The sequence below is a fragment of the Rattus norvegicus genome, chromosome 5 (genome assembly GCF_021556685.1).
Source record: "Rattus norvegicus strain SHRSP/BbbUtx chromosome 5, alternate assembly SHRSP_T2T, whole genome shotgun sequence".
Classification (NCBI taxonomy): Eukaryota; Metazoa; Chordata; class Mammalia; order Rodentia; family Muridae; genus Rattus; species Rattus norvegicus.
This window is the reverse complement of record NC_141538.1, coordinates 38,090,146-38,105,773: the sequence shown is the minus strand read 5'-3', so window position 1 is coordinate 38,105,773 and position 15,628 is coordinate 38,090,146. Positions and strand designations below refer to the sequence as shown.

At 39.6% G+C, this 15,628-nt stretch overlaps 1 protein-coding gene and 1 pseudogene across 3 annotated transcripts in view; both read right to left on the bottom strand.

The window, feature by feature from the left end:
* Cngb3 (cyclic nucleotide gated channel subunit beta 3) overlaps nt 1-15,628 on the bottom strand; it is a 249,521-nt gene that overhangs the window by 79,335 nt on the left and 154,558 nt on the right. For both annotated transcript variants that reach the window (XM_087550433.1, NM_001271238.1), the window contains one exon: nt 14,989-15,130. In XM_087550433.1, the coding sequence (XP_087406559.1) occupies nt 14,989-15,130 (142 nt within the window). The remainder of the gene's footprint in view (nt 1-14,988; nt 15,131-15,628) is intronic.
* On the bottom strand, nt 6,712-7,644 carry LOC134478941 (high mobility group protein B1-like; annotated as a pseudogene). The gene has a single exon (XR_015620162.1). The product of XR_015620162.1 is annotated as a high mobility group protein B1-like (transcript).

Here is a 15,628-nt window from a genome sequence, read left to right as displayed (position 1 = left end):
TAACCACAGTGTCCTTTGCCTTACAGAAGCTTTGCAGTTTTATGAGATCCCATTTGTCGATTCTTGATCTTAGAGTATAAGCCCTTGGTGTTTTGTTCAGGAAATTTTCTCCAGTGCCCATGTGTTCAAGGTTCTTCCGCACTTTTTCTTCTATTAGTTTGAGTGTATCTGGGTTGATGTGGAGATCCTTGATCCACTTGGATTTAAGCTTTGTACAGCGTGATAAGAATGGATCGATCTACATTCTTCTACATGTTGACCTCCAGTTGAACCAGCACCATTTGCTGAAAATGCTATCTTTTTTCCATTGGATGGTTTTGGCTCCTTTGTCAAAAATCAAGTGCCCATAGGTGTATGGGTTCATTTCTGGGTCTTCAATTCTGTTCCATTGGTCTATCTGTCTGTCTCTGTACCAATACCATGCAGTTTTTTTATCACTATTGTTCTGTAATACTGCTTGAGTTCAGGGATAGTGATTCCCCCTGAAGTCCTTTTATTGTTGAGAATAGTTGTAGCTATCCTGGGTTTTTTGCTCTTCCAGATGAATTTGCAACTTGTTTTGTCTAACTCTTTGAGGAATTGGATTGGTATTTTGATGGGGATTGCATTGAATCTGTAGATTGGTTTTGGTAAAATGGCCATTTTTACTATGTTAATCCTGCCAATCCATGAGCATGGGAGATCTTTCCATCTTCTGAGGTCTCCTTCAATTTCTTTCTTCAGAGTCTTGAAGTTCTTATTGTACAGATCTTTTACTTGCTTGGTTAAAGTCACACCGAGGTTCTTTATATTGTTTGGGTCTATTATGAAGGGTGTCATTTCCCTAATTTCTTTCTCGTCTTGTTTCTCTTTTGTGTAGAGGAAGGCTACTGATTTATTTGAGTTAATTTTATACCCAGCCACTTTGCTGAAGTTGTTTATCAGCTTTAGTAGTTCTCTGGTGGAACTTTTGGGATCACTTAAATACACTATCATATCATCTGCAAATAGTGATATTTTGACTTCTTCTTTTCCGATCTGTATCCCCTTGACCTCCTTTTGTTGTCTGATTGCTCTGGCTAGAACGTCAAAAACTATATTGAATAAGTAGGGAGAGAGTGGGCAGCCTTGTCTAGTCCCTGATTTTAGTGGGATTGCTTCAAGTTTCTCTCCATTTAGTTTAATGTTAGCAACTGGTTTGCTGTATACGGCTTTTACTATGTTCAGGTATGGGCCTTGAATTCCTATTCTTTCCAGGACTTTTATCATGAAGGGGTGTTGAATTTTGTCAAATGCTTTCTCAGCATCTAATGAAATGATCATGTGGTTTTGTTCTTTCAGTTTGTTTATATAATGGATCACGTTGATGGTTTTCCGTATATTAAACTATCCCTGCATGCCTGGGATGAAGCCTACTTGATCATGGTGGATGATTATTTTGATGTGCTCTTCAATTCGGTTTTCCAGAATTTTATTGAGTGTTTTTGCGTCGATATTCATAAGGGAAATTGGTCTGAAGTTCTCTTTCTTTTTTGGGTCTTTGTGTGGTTTAGGTATAAGAGTAATTTTGGCTTCATAGAAGGAATTCAGTAGTGCTCCATCTGTTTCAATTTTGTGGAATAGTTTGGATAGTATTGGTATGAGGTCTTCTATGAAGGTCTGATAGAATTCTGCACTAAACCCATCTGGACCTGGGCTCTTTTTGGTTGGGAGACCTTTAATGACTGCTTCTATTTCCTTCGGAGTTATGGGGTTGTTTCACTGGTTTATCTGTTCCTGATTTAACTTCGGTACCTGGTATCTGTCTAGGAAATTGTCCATTTCCTGAAGATTTTCAAGTTTTGTTGAATATAGGCTTTTATAGTAGGATCTGATGATTTTTTGAATTTCCTCTGAATCTGTAGTTATGTCTCCCTTTTCATTTCTGATTTTGTTAATTTGGACACACTCTCTGTGTCCTCTCGTTAGTCCGGCTAAGTGTTTATCTATCTTGTTGATTTTCTCAAAGAACCAACTTTTGGTTCTATTGATTCTTTCTATGGTGCTTTTTGTTTCTACTTGGCTGATTTCAGCTCTGAGTTTGATTATTTACTGCCTTCTACTCCTCCTGGGTGTATTTGTTCCTTTTTGTTCTAGAGCTTTTAGGTGTGCTGTCAAGCTGGTGACATATGCTCTTTCCTGTTTCTTTCTGCAGGCACTCAGAGCCATGAGTTTTCCTCTTAGCATAGCTTTCATTGTGTCCCATATGTTTGGGGATGTTGTAACTTCATTTTCATTAAATTCTAAGAAGTCTTTAATTTCTTTCTTTATTTCTTCCTTGACCAGGTTATCATTGAGTACAGCATTGTTCAACTTCCACATATATGTGGGCGTTCTTCCCTTATTGTTATTGAAGACCAGCTTTAGGCCGTGGTGGTCTGATAGCACGCATGGGATTATTTCTATCTTTCTGTGTCTGTTGAGGCCCGTTTTTTGACCAATTATATGGTCAATTTTAGAGAAAGTACCATGAGGAGCTGAGAAGAATGTATATCCTTTTGCTTTAGGATAGAATGTTCAATAAATATCTGTTAAGTCCATTTGGTTCATGACTTCTCTTAGTCTGTCTACGTCTCTGTTTAATTTCTGTTTCCATGATCTGTGCATTGATGAGAGTGGGGTGTTGAAATCTCCTACTATTATTGTGTGAGGTGCAATGTGTGTTTTGAGCTTTAGTAAGGTTTCTTTTACGTATGTATGTGCCCTTGTATTTGGGGCATAGATATTTAGGATTGAGAGTTCATCCTGGCAGATTTTTCCTTTGATGAATATGAAGTGTCCTTCCTTATCTTTTTTGATGAGTTTTAGTTGAAAATTGATTTTATTTGATATTAGAATGGCTACTCCAGCTTGCTTCTTCTGACCATTTGCTTGGAAAGTTGTTTTCCAGCCATCCACTCTGAAGTAGTGTCTGTCTTCATCTCTGAGGTGTGTTTCCTGCAGGAAGCAGAATGCAGGGTCCTCGTTGCGTATTCAGTTTGTTAATCTATGTCTTTTTATTGGGGAGTTGAGGCCATTGATGTTGAGAGATATTAAGGAATAGTGATTATTGCTTCCTGTTATTTTCATATTTGGATGTGAGGTTATGTTTGTGTGCTTTTCTTTTCTTTGTTTTATTGCCATGACGATTAGTTTCTTGCTTTTTCTAGGGTGTAGCTTGCCTCCTTATGTTGGGCTTTACCATTTATTATCCTTTGTAGTGCTGGATTTGTAGAAAGATATTGTGTAAATTTGGTTTTGTCATGGAATATCTTGGTTTCTCCATTTATGTTAATTGAGAGTTTTGCAGGATAGAGTAACCTGGGCTGGCATTTGTGTTCTCTTAGGGTCTGTATGACATCTGTCCAGGATCTTCTGGCTTTCATAGTCTCTGGCGAAAAGTCTGGTGTGATTCTGATAGGTCTGCCTTTATATATTACTTGACCTTTTTCCCTTACTGCTTTTAATATTCTTTCTTTATTTTGTGCCTTTGGTGTTTTGATTATTATGTGACGGGAGGTGTTTCTTTTCTGGTCCAATCTATTTGGAGTTCTGTATGCTTCTTGTATGCTTATGGGTATCTCTTTCTTTAGGTTAGGGAAGTTTTCTTCCAGGATTTTGTTGAAGATATTTACTGGTCCTTTGAGCTGGGAGTCTTCACTCTCTTCTATACCTATTATCCTTAGGTTTGATCTTCTCATTGAGTCCTGGATTTCCTGTATGTTTTGGACCAGTAGCTTTTTCTGCTTTACATTATCTTTGACAGTTGAGTCAATGATTTCTATGGAATCTTCTGCTCCTGAGATTCTCTCTTCTATCTCTTGTATTCTGTTGGTGATGCTTGTATCTACGGCTCCTTGTCTCTTCCTTTGGTTTTCTATATCCAGGGATGTTTCCATGTGTTCTTTCTTGATTGCTTCTATTTCCATTTTTAATTCTGTCAACTGTTTGATTGTGTTTTCCTGGAATTCTTTCAGGGATTTTTGTGATTCCTCTCTGTAGGCTTCTACTTATTTATTTATGTTTTCCTGCATTTCTTTAAGGGAGTTCTTCATGTCTTTCTTGAAGTCCTCCAGCATCATGATCAAATATGATTTTGAAACTAGATCTTGCTTTTCTGGTGTGTTTGGATATTCCATGTTTGCTTTGGTGGGAGAATTGGGCTCCCATGATGCCATGTAGTCTTGGTTTCTGTTGCTTGGGTTCCTGCGCTTGCCTCTCCCCATCAGATTATCTCTAGTGTTACTTTGTTCTGATATTTCTGACAGTGGCTAGACTGTCCTATACGCCTGTGTGTCAGGAGTGCTGTAGACCTGTTTTCCTGTTTTCTTTCAGCCAGTTATGGGAACAGAGTGTTCCTCTTTCGGGCGTGTAGTTTTTCCTATCTACATACAGGTCTTCAGCTGTTCCTGTGGGCCTGTGCCCTGAATTCACCAGGCAGGCTGCTTGGAGCAGAAAAGTTGGTCTTACCTGTGGTCTCGAGGCTCAAGTTTGCTCTTGGGGTGTTTCTTATGAACTCTTTATGGGGGTAGCAACCAGGAGGACCTGCGCCACCCTTTCCAGGAGCCCCCGTGCACCAGAGTCCTGGATGGCATTTGGGTTTTTCCTCTGGAGTCAGAGATGTCGGCAGAGTGTACACTCTTCTGGTTTCCCAGGCGTGTGTGCCTCTCTGAAGGTTTAGCTCTCCCTCCCACGGGATTTGGGTGCAGAGAACTACAAAAACATTTTTTAAGATATGTGCTGTAGATTCAGTAGGTCTAAAGTAGAGTCCAGGTTTAGACTGTCTCAGGTGATGTAGCGGTGGCTGTCCAGGGAAACATTGCACTCAGGCTGTGCAGCCATCTTTTTCATTTTTTCTCTCTTTATTGATTTTGAGACAGATTCTAGCAATGCAGTCGAGGCTGAGCTCGAATTTGCGACATAGACTAGGCTGGCTTTGATTTTTCCTCTTCCTCTTACTTCTGCTTCCCAAGGGCTCAGATTACAGGACACAGACATCAGTTTCTAGTCTTTTCAAAATTGCTTTGCACACACCAAGTTCTTATATTATTGAATTTTAGTTTAACTGTCCATTTAATCACATATTCTATTTTGATTCAGTATGAATTTAAAATATTAATTGCAATGGCTCTTCATCTTGTCTCTTTTTGAGACAGAGAGTTACTATATCACTCTGGCTGTCCTGGAACTCACTATGTAGACCAAGGTGGCCTCAAACTTATAGAGATTTTCTTGTCTCTGCCTTCCATATTCTGGGATTAAAGATGTATGCCATCATATACTACTTAACCTCTTAATCTCTTTAAACTTGAGTCTCTTTATCTGTAAAAGTTGGAAAGCAGTGAATGCACCCCATGTGAATTTATAGTATATTATGACATAACGTATACATATATTTATGTATACTGCTTCACTGCTTTTAAGTTTAAATGGAGAAACTTTTCCAATTACTTTTATATTTCTCTTTTTCATATCATTTACATATCCATTTATATTTTCTTCAAAATATAAGATGAATTGGCACCCTATGTTGAAGGAAAAGAACATTTGTTTTGGAAATTTGATGACAAATTAGATATTACAGATATTGTTTGACCTTCAAAGTAAAGTATAAAATGTTTAGACATATTGTACATTTTCCATTTTAAAGGAAAAAAGTTGTGCTAAATTTAGAATTGTTTCCAAAGCATAAGCTAGGGTTGATTTAAATTATTTTATAGCTTATTTTGCTGGTATTAGATATTAAATTATCTATATATAAACATTTAAAATGGAAAATTTTTATTGGATATTGGCACACCTCGCCCCCCCCCAGTTTTGGGGAATGTCAAGGTGGAAAAGAGTGGTGGTTGGGGAGAGGGAACACTCTCATAGAAGAAGGGGGATGGGAGATGGGATGGGGGCTTATGGATGGGAAACTGGGAAAGGGAATAACATTTGAAATGTAAATTAAAAAGTCCAATAAAAAATATCCAATCGTTTTATATTTCAACTGTTAGTAAATTTACCTATCCATTAATACGATATTTATACCTACAATGCTCAACTTCTTGAAGCTCATTTTCTAATACCTAAATGTTTTCTCAATGGAGTTGTCTTTGCAACTTCCCTTTCTAATCTAATAACATGTCTAAGCTGAAGCTGACCTGCCCCCGTGCATTGACAATAGCTGCCTATCTATTGTCCGTATTGTTATGTTTGTACTTGGAGACTTGCTTGCTCCTCCTAGCTGTAGCCAGTTTCTGAGGGATAGTCATGTAGTCTCTGAGACTGTCTCCTGAGAGTGTTTTTCATAATTCACATTAACTAATCCATAATTCATACCCTTTATATAGATACCATATTCTCTCTCCATCTATCTGTTTTATAAGATAGTACTAGGCACCAGAACAATAGACCTACATCTTTTCTTTTTAATAAAAAAAATTGTATTTACTTAGAAGCATTCAGAATGTCAACAAAACAGCCGCCATTTTTTTGCAATTACAGAGTGGTATTCAGTTAACAGAACAACAATTACCTTCTTATAAGCTGCATCAGAGACAACTGAAGATGGGAAAAAAAACCAAAAGGAAAAAAAACAAAAACAAAAACAAAAAAAAGAAAGAAACCAAAAACCAAACTACTGTCCCCATATATAATTAATTTGTGCTGTGCACCAACAAGAACCTGCTTTAATTACCATGCCAATTTACAACCCCCAGACTGTACCAGGCAAGGTTAGTGGCTATTGAAAATACCACCAGGACAGGGCTAGCTAAAGACACATTCGGTAGTGTGTTAACTATACAAAAAAGACACTGTACAGTTTAAAAACAAATCTTACACAGCCTTACATTTCAATTTTTTTCTTTAAAAGGAGTGAGATGTGTACAGGGGGGTTAAATGCTTTATAGACAAGAAAAAAAACTGCGCTAGAACCAACTTATTCATCATCATCATCTTCTTCATCTTCGTCTTCCTCTTCTTCCTCCTCTTCCTCATCCTCTTCATCCTCCTCGTCGTCTTCCTCTTCCTTCTTTTTCTTGCTCTTCTCAGCCTTGACCACCCCCTTTTTCGCTGCATCAGGTTTTCCTTTAGCTCTGTAGGCAGCAATATCCTTCTCATACTTCTCCTTCAGCTTGGCGGCCTTCTTCTCACAGGGCTGCTTGTCATCCGCAGCAGTGTTGTTCCACATCTCTCCTAGTTTCTTCGCAACATCACCAATGGATAAACCAGGATGCTCGCCTTTGATTTTTGGGCGGTACTCAGAACAGAACAAGAAGAAGGCCGAAGGAGGCCTCTTGGGAGCATTGGGGTCCTTGAACTTCTTTTTGGTCTCCCCTTTGGGGGGGATGTAGGTTTTCATTTCTCTTTCATAACGAGCCTTGTCAGCCTTTGCCATATCTTCAAATTTCCCCTTTTCTTTAGCAGACATAGTCTTCCACCTCTCTGAGCACTTCTTGGAGAACTCTGAGAAGTTGACAGAAGCATCCGGGTGCTTCTTCTTGTGCTCCTCCCGGCAGGTTTGCACAAAGAATGCATATGAGGACATTTTGCCTCTCAGCTTCTTAGGATCTCCTTTGCCCATGTTTAGTTGATTTTCCTCCGCGAGGCACAGAGTCGCCCAGTGCCCGTCCGGCTCTCGCTTGCCCCGGCGCTGTCTCTATGGAGGTCAATGTACTGCAATGGCTGTGAGAGCGGGAGCCAGACGCAGCCCTAGACCTACATCTTAAAGCTTGATAAAATTACCTGAATTAGCTAACTTTGATGCTTAGCTAGCTGAAGTACCTCTACCACTAGTAATTCATTATTTTGTTCAATATCCACATCTTCATGATGTGGAGTGTGCCCTTCTCTTAAGATTCATGACCACTTTTCAATAGCAAGTGTCCTTAATTCACTAGTCACCACACATAAGTGACAGTAAAATATATATTTAGGGCTGGAGGAATAGCTCAACTGTTAAAATCACTGGATGCCTTTCCAGAGGTCCTGAGTTCAATTCCCAGCAACCACATGGTAGCTCACAACCATCTGTAACGGGATCTGATGCCATCTTCTGGTGTGTGTAAATACAGCTAGAATGTACTCATATACATAAAATAAATACATCTTAAAAAACACATTTAAAAATGCAGGTCCCTCATGGATTGGCAGGATTAATATAGTAAAAATGGCCATTTTACCAAAACCAATCTACAGATTCAATGCAATCCCCATGAAAATACCAATCCAATTCTTCAAAGAGTTAGACAGAACAATTTGCAAATTCATCTGGAATAACAAAAAACCCAGGATAGCTAAAACTATCCTCAACAATAAAAGGACTTCAGGGGGAATCACTATCCCTGAACTCAAGCAGTATTATAGAGCAATAGTGATAAAAACTGCATGGTATTGGTACAGAGACAGACAGATAGACCAATGGAATAGAATTGAAGACCCAGTAATGAACCCACACACCTATGGTCACTTGATTTTTGACAAAGGAGCCAAAACCATCCAATGGAAAAAAGATAGCATCTTCAGCAAATGGTGCTGGTTCAACTGGAGGTCAACATGTAGAAGAATGCAGATTGATCCACGCTTATCACCCTGTACAAAGCTTAAGTCCAAGTGGATCAAGGACCTCCACATCAAACCAGACATATAATAGAACTAATAGAAGAAAAACTAGGGAAGCATCTGGAACACATGGGCACTGGAAAAAATTTCCTGAACAAAACACCAAGGGCTTATGCTCTAAGATCAAGAATCGACAAATGGGATCTCATAAAACTGCAAAGCTTCTGTAAGGCAAAGGACACTGTGGTTAGGACAAAACGGCAACCAACAGATTGGGAAAAGATCTTTACCAATCCTACAACAGATAGAGGCCTTATATCCAAAATATACAAAGAACTCAAGAAGTTAGACCACAGGGAGACAAATAACCCTATTAAAAATGGGGTTCAGAGCTAAACAAAGAATTCACAACTGAGGAATGCCGAATGGCTGAGAAACACCTAAAGAAATGTTCAACATATTTAGTCATCAGGGAAATGCAAATCAAAACAACCCTGAGATTTCACCTCACACCAGTGAGAATGGCTAAGATCAAAAACTCAGGTGACAGCAGATGCTGGCGAGGATGCAGAGAAGGAGGAACACTCCTCCATTTTTGGTGGGATTGCAGACTGGTACAACCATTCTGGAAATCAGTCTGGAGGTTCCTCAGAAAATTGGACATTGAACTGCCTGAGGATCCAGCTATACCTTTCTTGGGCATATACCCACAAGATGCCCCAACATATAAAAAAGACACGTGCTCCACTATGTTCATCGCAGCCTTATTTATAATAGCCAGAAGCTGGAAGGAACCCAGATGCCCTTCAACAGAGGAATGGATACAGAAAATGTGGTACATCTACACAATGGAATATTACTCAGCTATCAAAACAACGGCTTTATGAAATTCGTAGGCAAATGGTTGGAACTGGAAAATATCATCCTGAGTGAGCTAACCCAATCACAGAAAGACATACATGGTATGCACTCACTGATAAGTGGCTATTAGCCCAAATGCTTGAATTACCCTAGATGCCTAGAACAAATGAAACTCAAGACAGATGATCAAAATGTGAATGCTTCACTTCTTCTTTAAAAGGGGAACAAGAATACCCTTGGCAGGGAAGAGAGAGGCAAAGATTAAAACAGAGACTGAAGGAACACCCATTCAGAGCCTGCCCCACATGTGGCCCATACATATACAGCCACCCAATTAGACAAGATGGATGAAGCAAAGAAGTGCAGACTGACAGGAGCCGGATGTAGATCGCTCCTGAGAGACACAGCCAGAATACAGCAAATACAGAGGTGAATGCCAGCAGGAAACCACTGAACTGAGAATAGGACCCCGTTGAAGGAATCAGAGAAAGAACTGGAAGAGCTTGAAGGGGCTCGAGACCCCATATGTACAATAATGCCAAGCAACCAGAGCTTCCAGGGACTAAGCCACTACCTAAAGACTATACATGGACTGACCCTGGACTCTGACCTCATAGATAGCAATTAATATCCTAGTAAGAGCACCAGTGGAAGGGGAAGCCCTGGGTCCTGCTAAGACTGAACCCCCAGTGAACTAGACTGTTGGGGGGAGGGCGGCCATGGGGGGAGGGTTGGGAGGGGAACACCCATAAAGAAGGGGAGGGGGGAGGGGGATGTTTGCCCGGAAACCGAAGAATTATTATTAAGTATTAAATAAATTAAAAAAAATGCAGGTCCTATTTGGTTTATATTAGAATTAACATTGAATAATCTTGTTCAGTGCTCTTCCCTGACTGGCTTCCCATTGCTCTCAAAGCAAAACTCAGATTTAATATTCAAAATTCTTAAAGTATTTTATTCTTGACTTTGTTTCTTACTTTCAAAAGCCCTTTGTCTCATCACTGCTATTTGGATCTCAAACACATTTCCTGCTTTACCACTGACATCTTTTCAAAACTCATTATGATCAATGGAATTGCCTGTTGGTGCTAACTAAATACTACCTGACTCTTGAAAATGCCTCACTTGATTCTGTTCCATAGAACCTGAGCAGCTTCCCTTTTCTGAGTAGCAGATGGCGTCTGAACTTCTCTGCCATATGCCATATTTAGCAGACACACTTAACATTAATAGATGAACTATTTGAGTTCTGACAATTTCTGAGCAGTATCGAATATCATGGTAAGTATTTCTTATTGTTACAGAATGAATTTTATCTATACTGCAGTGAATGTCTTTAGGAATCAATAGCTTTTCTAGTGGGTTTATTGATTTTGTGATATAGTTTGGGTTCTTTTTTTTTTCTGTTCTATTTTTTTCTTTTTTTTTTAAATTTAGAGAATACTTTATTAGTTTTTGTAATCAAACCCACATAGATAAGACCTTACATATTTAATACAGTGTGTTACCCCTGTACAAATGGAAAAAACTTAAGTTCAACATTACTAGACCAATATGGCTGTTAATTTCTGTACAGTGCCAACTCAACACAGTAAACGGGGATACTTTTTTCGAAAGTTGACAGCACAGGTAAAGTTTCAAAAAATTCAAATTATATATCTGTATATATATATTTATATTTATATAAAAAGACCAATAATAGCAGTGTGTTATGCATCAACAGCAGCAACAGCTTTTCCAGGTTTTGCAGTCATCTGAACAAAACTGTAGAGACATCCAGCACACTCCATTAAAAAAAAAAGTAAAAAAACAAAACCCGAGAAAACAGCACAGTTCTGTTACTCTTGTGGTACCTGGCACCATTTTTTTTTAAATTAGCTTCTCAATCATCATCTGGAAAGAAAACATTCTGAGCAACATCATTAAAAACAGCTCTGATAAAGCACGGTCACTACTACGTATCATAAAGCAGGTACAAGCTATTTTACATCCACAGAGGTATGATACAGTACTGTCCTACATTTATAATACTAGAGGATACAATTTAAAAGGCATTATTTGAGACTTGATTCTACTTTTCCAGCAGAGGGCCCAAAGGATGGTGTGACACAGCTTTGTAAAGAAACATACTCTAGACAGGATTTCCTTTCACTAGTGGCACACTTCTAAGGATTCATTCTCTCCATGAATGTCAGCTAAAACCGTTATTAAAAAAATGAAATATCCCTAGAACAAAACTGTATAACCACCGGATTCACATGAAGATGACCTAGTGGAGACAAGCTGGACCTCACCTTACCAACAAGCTATCAAATCTGTTATGTTTAAACAGTGAGACCTCCAAGGAAGGAGATGCCAAGTAGTGCTTCAAAGCTTCGGACCACAATCAAACACAGCATCCTTTTCAACAGAAGCAGAAGCTAATCTGAATATGCTCAAGGATGCTGACATCAACATTTAATCATCTCCTCACTCATCCAGGAAGAAGGGGAGATCAGTTACTACTGTACTTTATTGTGTTCAACCAAATCACCATGTTACAAAACTAGCAAGCTGCCATAATAAAAAATAAGGCTCCTCTATCCAGCACCAGATAACATCATTTTACTTTCAAGCCTAGAAATTGCACACTTGTATATAAACCAACCGAAGATGAGGATTGAGAGTTCATCTTGGTGGATTTTTCCTTTGATGAATATGAAGTGTCCTTCCTTATCTTTTTTGATCACTTTTAATTGAAAATTGATTTTATTTGATATTAGAATGGCTACTCCAGCTTGCTTCTTCTGACCATTTGCTTGGAAAGTTGTTTTCCAGCCTTTCACTCTGAGGTAGTGTCTGTCTTTGTCTCTGAGGTGTGTTTCCTGTAGGCAGCAGATTGCAGGGTCCTCATTGCGTATCCAGTTTGTTAATCTATGTCTTTTTATTGGGGAGTTGAGGCCATTGATGTTGAGAGATATTAAGGAATAGTGATTATTGCTTCCTATTATATTCATATTTGGATGTGAGGTTATGTTTGTGTGCTTTTCTTCTCTTTGTTTTGTTGCCAAGATGATAAGTTTCTTGCTTCTTCTAGGGTATAACTTGCCTCCTTATGTTGGGCTTTACCATTTATTATCCTTTGTAGTGCTGGATTTGTAGAAAGATATTGTGTAAATTTGGTTTTGTCATGGAATATCTTGGTTTCTCCATCTATGTTAATTGAGAGTTTTGCAGGATAGAGTAACCTGGGCTGGCATTTGTGTTCTCTTAGGGTCTGTATGACATCAGTCCAGGATCTTCTGGCCTTCATAGTTTCTGGCGAAAAGTCTGGTGTGATTCTGATAGGTCTGCCTTTATATGTTACTTGACCTTTTTCCCTTACTGCTTTTAATATTCTTTCTTTATTTTGTGCGTTTGGTGTTTTGACAATTATGTGACGGGAGGTGTTTCTTTTCTGAAACACTCCAAATCTATTTGGAGTTCTGTAGGCTTCTTGTATGCCTATGGGTATCTCTTTTTTTAGGTTAGGGAAGTTTTCTTCTATGATTTTGTTGAAGATATTTACTGGTCTTTTGAGCTGGGAGTCTTCACTCTCTTCTATACCTATTATCCTTAGGTTTGATCTTCTCATTGAGTCCTGGATTTCCTGTATGTTTTGGACCAGTAGCTTTTTCTGCTTTACATTATCTTTGACAGTTGAGTCAATGATTTCTATGGAATCTTCTGCTCCCGAGATTCTCTCTTCCATCTCTTGTATCCTGTGGTGAAGCTTGTATCTACAGCTCCTTGTCTTTTCTTTTGATTTTCTATGTCCAGGGTTGTTTCCATGTGTTCTTTCTTGATTGCTTCTATTTCCATTTTTAATTCCTTCAACTGTTTGATTGTGTTTTCCTGGAATTCTTTCAGGGATTTTTGCGATTCCTCTCTGTAGGCTTCTACTTGTTCTCTAAGGGAGTTCTTTATGTCTTTCTTGAAGTCCTCCAGCATCATGATCAAATATGATTTTGAAACTAGATCTTGCTTTTCTGGTTTGTTTGGATATTCCGTGTTTGCTTTGGTGGGAGAATTGGGCTCCCATGATGCCATGTAGTCTTGGTCTCTGTTGCTTGGGTTCCTGCGCTTGCCTCTCGCCATCAGATTATCTCTAGTGTTACTTTGTTCTGCTATTTCTGACCGTGGCTAGACTGTCCTATAAGCCTGTGTTTCAGGAGTGCTGTAGACCTGTTTTCCTGTTTTCTTTCAGCCAGTTATGGGGACAGAGTGTTCTGCTTTTGGGCGTGTAGTTTTTCCTCTCTACAGGTCTTCAGCTGTTCCTGTGGGCCTGTGTCTTGAGTTCACCAGGCAGGTTTCTTGCAGGGGAAAAGTTGGTTGTACCTGTGGTTCCAAGGCTCAAGTTTGCTCGTGGGGTACTGCCTAAGTCCTCTCCGTGGCGGCAGCAACCGGGAAGATCTGCGCTGCTCTTTCCGGGAGCCTTCGTGCACCAGGGTTCCAGATGACGTTTGGTGTTTTCCTCTGGCGTCTGGATGTGCACAGAGTGCAGTCTCTTCTGGTTTCCCAGGTGTGTGTGCCTCTCTGAAGGTTTATCTCTTCCTCCCACGGGATTTGGGTGCAGAGAACTGTTTATCCGGTCTGTTTCCTTCAGGTTCTGGCGGTGTCTCAGGCGCAGGGGTCCTGCCGCTCCTGGGCCCTCCCCTACGGGAACCCAGAGGCCTTATACATTTGCCTCTTGGGCCAGGGATGTGGGCAGGGTGGGCAGTGTTGGTGGTCTCCTCCGCTCTGCAGCCTCAGGAGTGCCCACCTGATCAGGCGGTGAGGTCTCTCTCCCACGGGGTTTGGGAGCAGAGAGCTGCTGCGGGCCGCGATCCGCGGGTGTGGGACTTCCTAGTTTGGGTTCTTAAATCATGCATTACAGCCTTATATGGACATGCATAACCGAATGTGGGGGCTGCAAAATCGAGATAATAAACATTTTCTGATGCTTTACAACCAAAAAATAATTAAATAAACATTTAATGAGTCTGAGGTGTCTCTGATAGAGTTTGCCCAGGCTGTCCTACATGGCTTCACTGTAGCCCTGGTTCTGACACACTACAGGCCCACTTTGAATTGTGTACTTTGCAACACATTACACAAGAATACATGCTTGAAACACCTGGCTCAAATTTTAGACCCCATTGTGTATTGTGAATTATAATGTTTTTACTGTAAATTCATAGGGTTTTTATCTTAACAAAATTAGCTGGCAGGTCGTTGGAAGATTTAGTTCCTAAAAAGGGAAACCATCTGGGCAAGGCAGCACTTATATTTAATTCTAGCACTAAGAATTTGAATCCATTTTCCAATGAGATGAAAGAAAACCGTAAGTTTGGGGCTAGCCTAGACTAAATAGCAAGACTGTTACATCACCGAAAGTAAATGTTGAAATGTTGATCCAAGAATATTCTATTCCACACCATTCAATAGATGAAAGTTAGCAAAACAAGGAAGAGATAGGAACAAAAGAACCACAGATTTCAATATTTCCTCCATAAAATTTATAAATATTTGTTCACCTTTTAAAAATGGACATACTTTGTACATAGGGATTCACTGTCAGCTTACCTGACCAATTAAGCTGGAGAACACAAAAACTCCCGAAAAGAAATTCAAGAGTTGAAAAACAATTTCAAATGAAGTCTGTGGCTCTGGAAGGCCCCCAATTGTAATTAAAGTTCGAACTGCCCAATAAAAACATCGCAGATACCTGTAAAAAAAAGATGCATAGATTCTCGTGTACATACCACTGTAACACAATTTGCTCCCACGCACAGTTTGTATATGCAGGAACTGGCAAACACTATGTGTGCTACTGTAAAGTCTTTTAAATTTTATTTTTTGATATTTTGTGTATTTACATTTCAAATGTTATACCCTTTCCGCCCTCTCCCATACCCCTTCACTCCTCCCCCTACTTCTATGAGGATGCTCCCACTCCCACCCACCCACTCCCACCTCAATGCCCCTGTCAGCAAGCACTTCTTGGCATCAGCAATAGTGACTGGGTTTGGTGACTGCATATGGGATGAATCCCCAGGTGGGGCAGTCTGGGCATACATCCAAAAGATGCTCTAACATTTAACAAGGACACATGCTCCACTATGCTCATAACAGCTTTATTTATAATATCTAGAAGCTGGAAAGAATCCAGATGTCCTTCAACAGAGGAATGGATACAGAAAATGTGGTACATCTACACAATGGA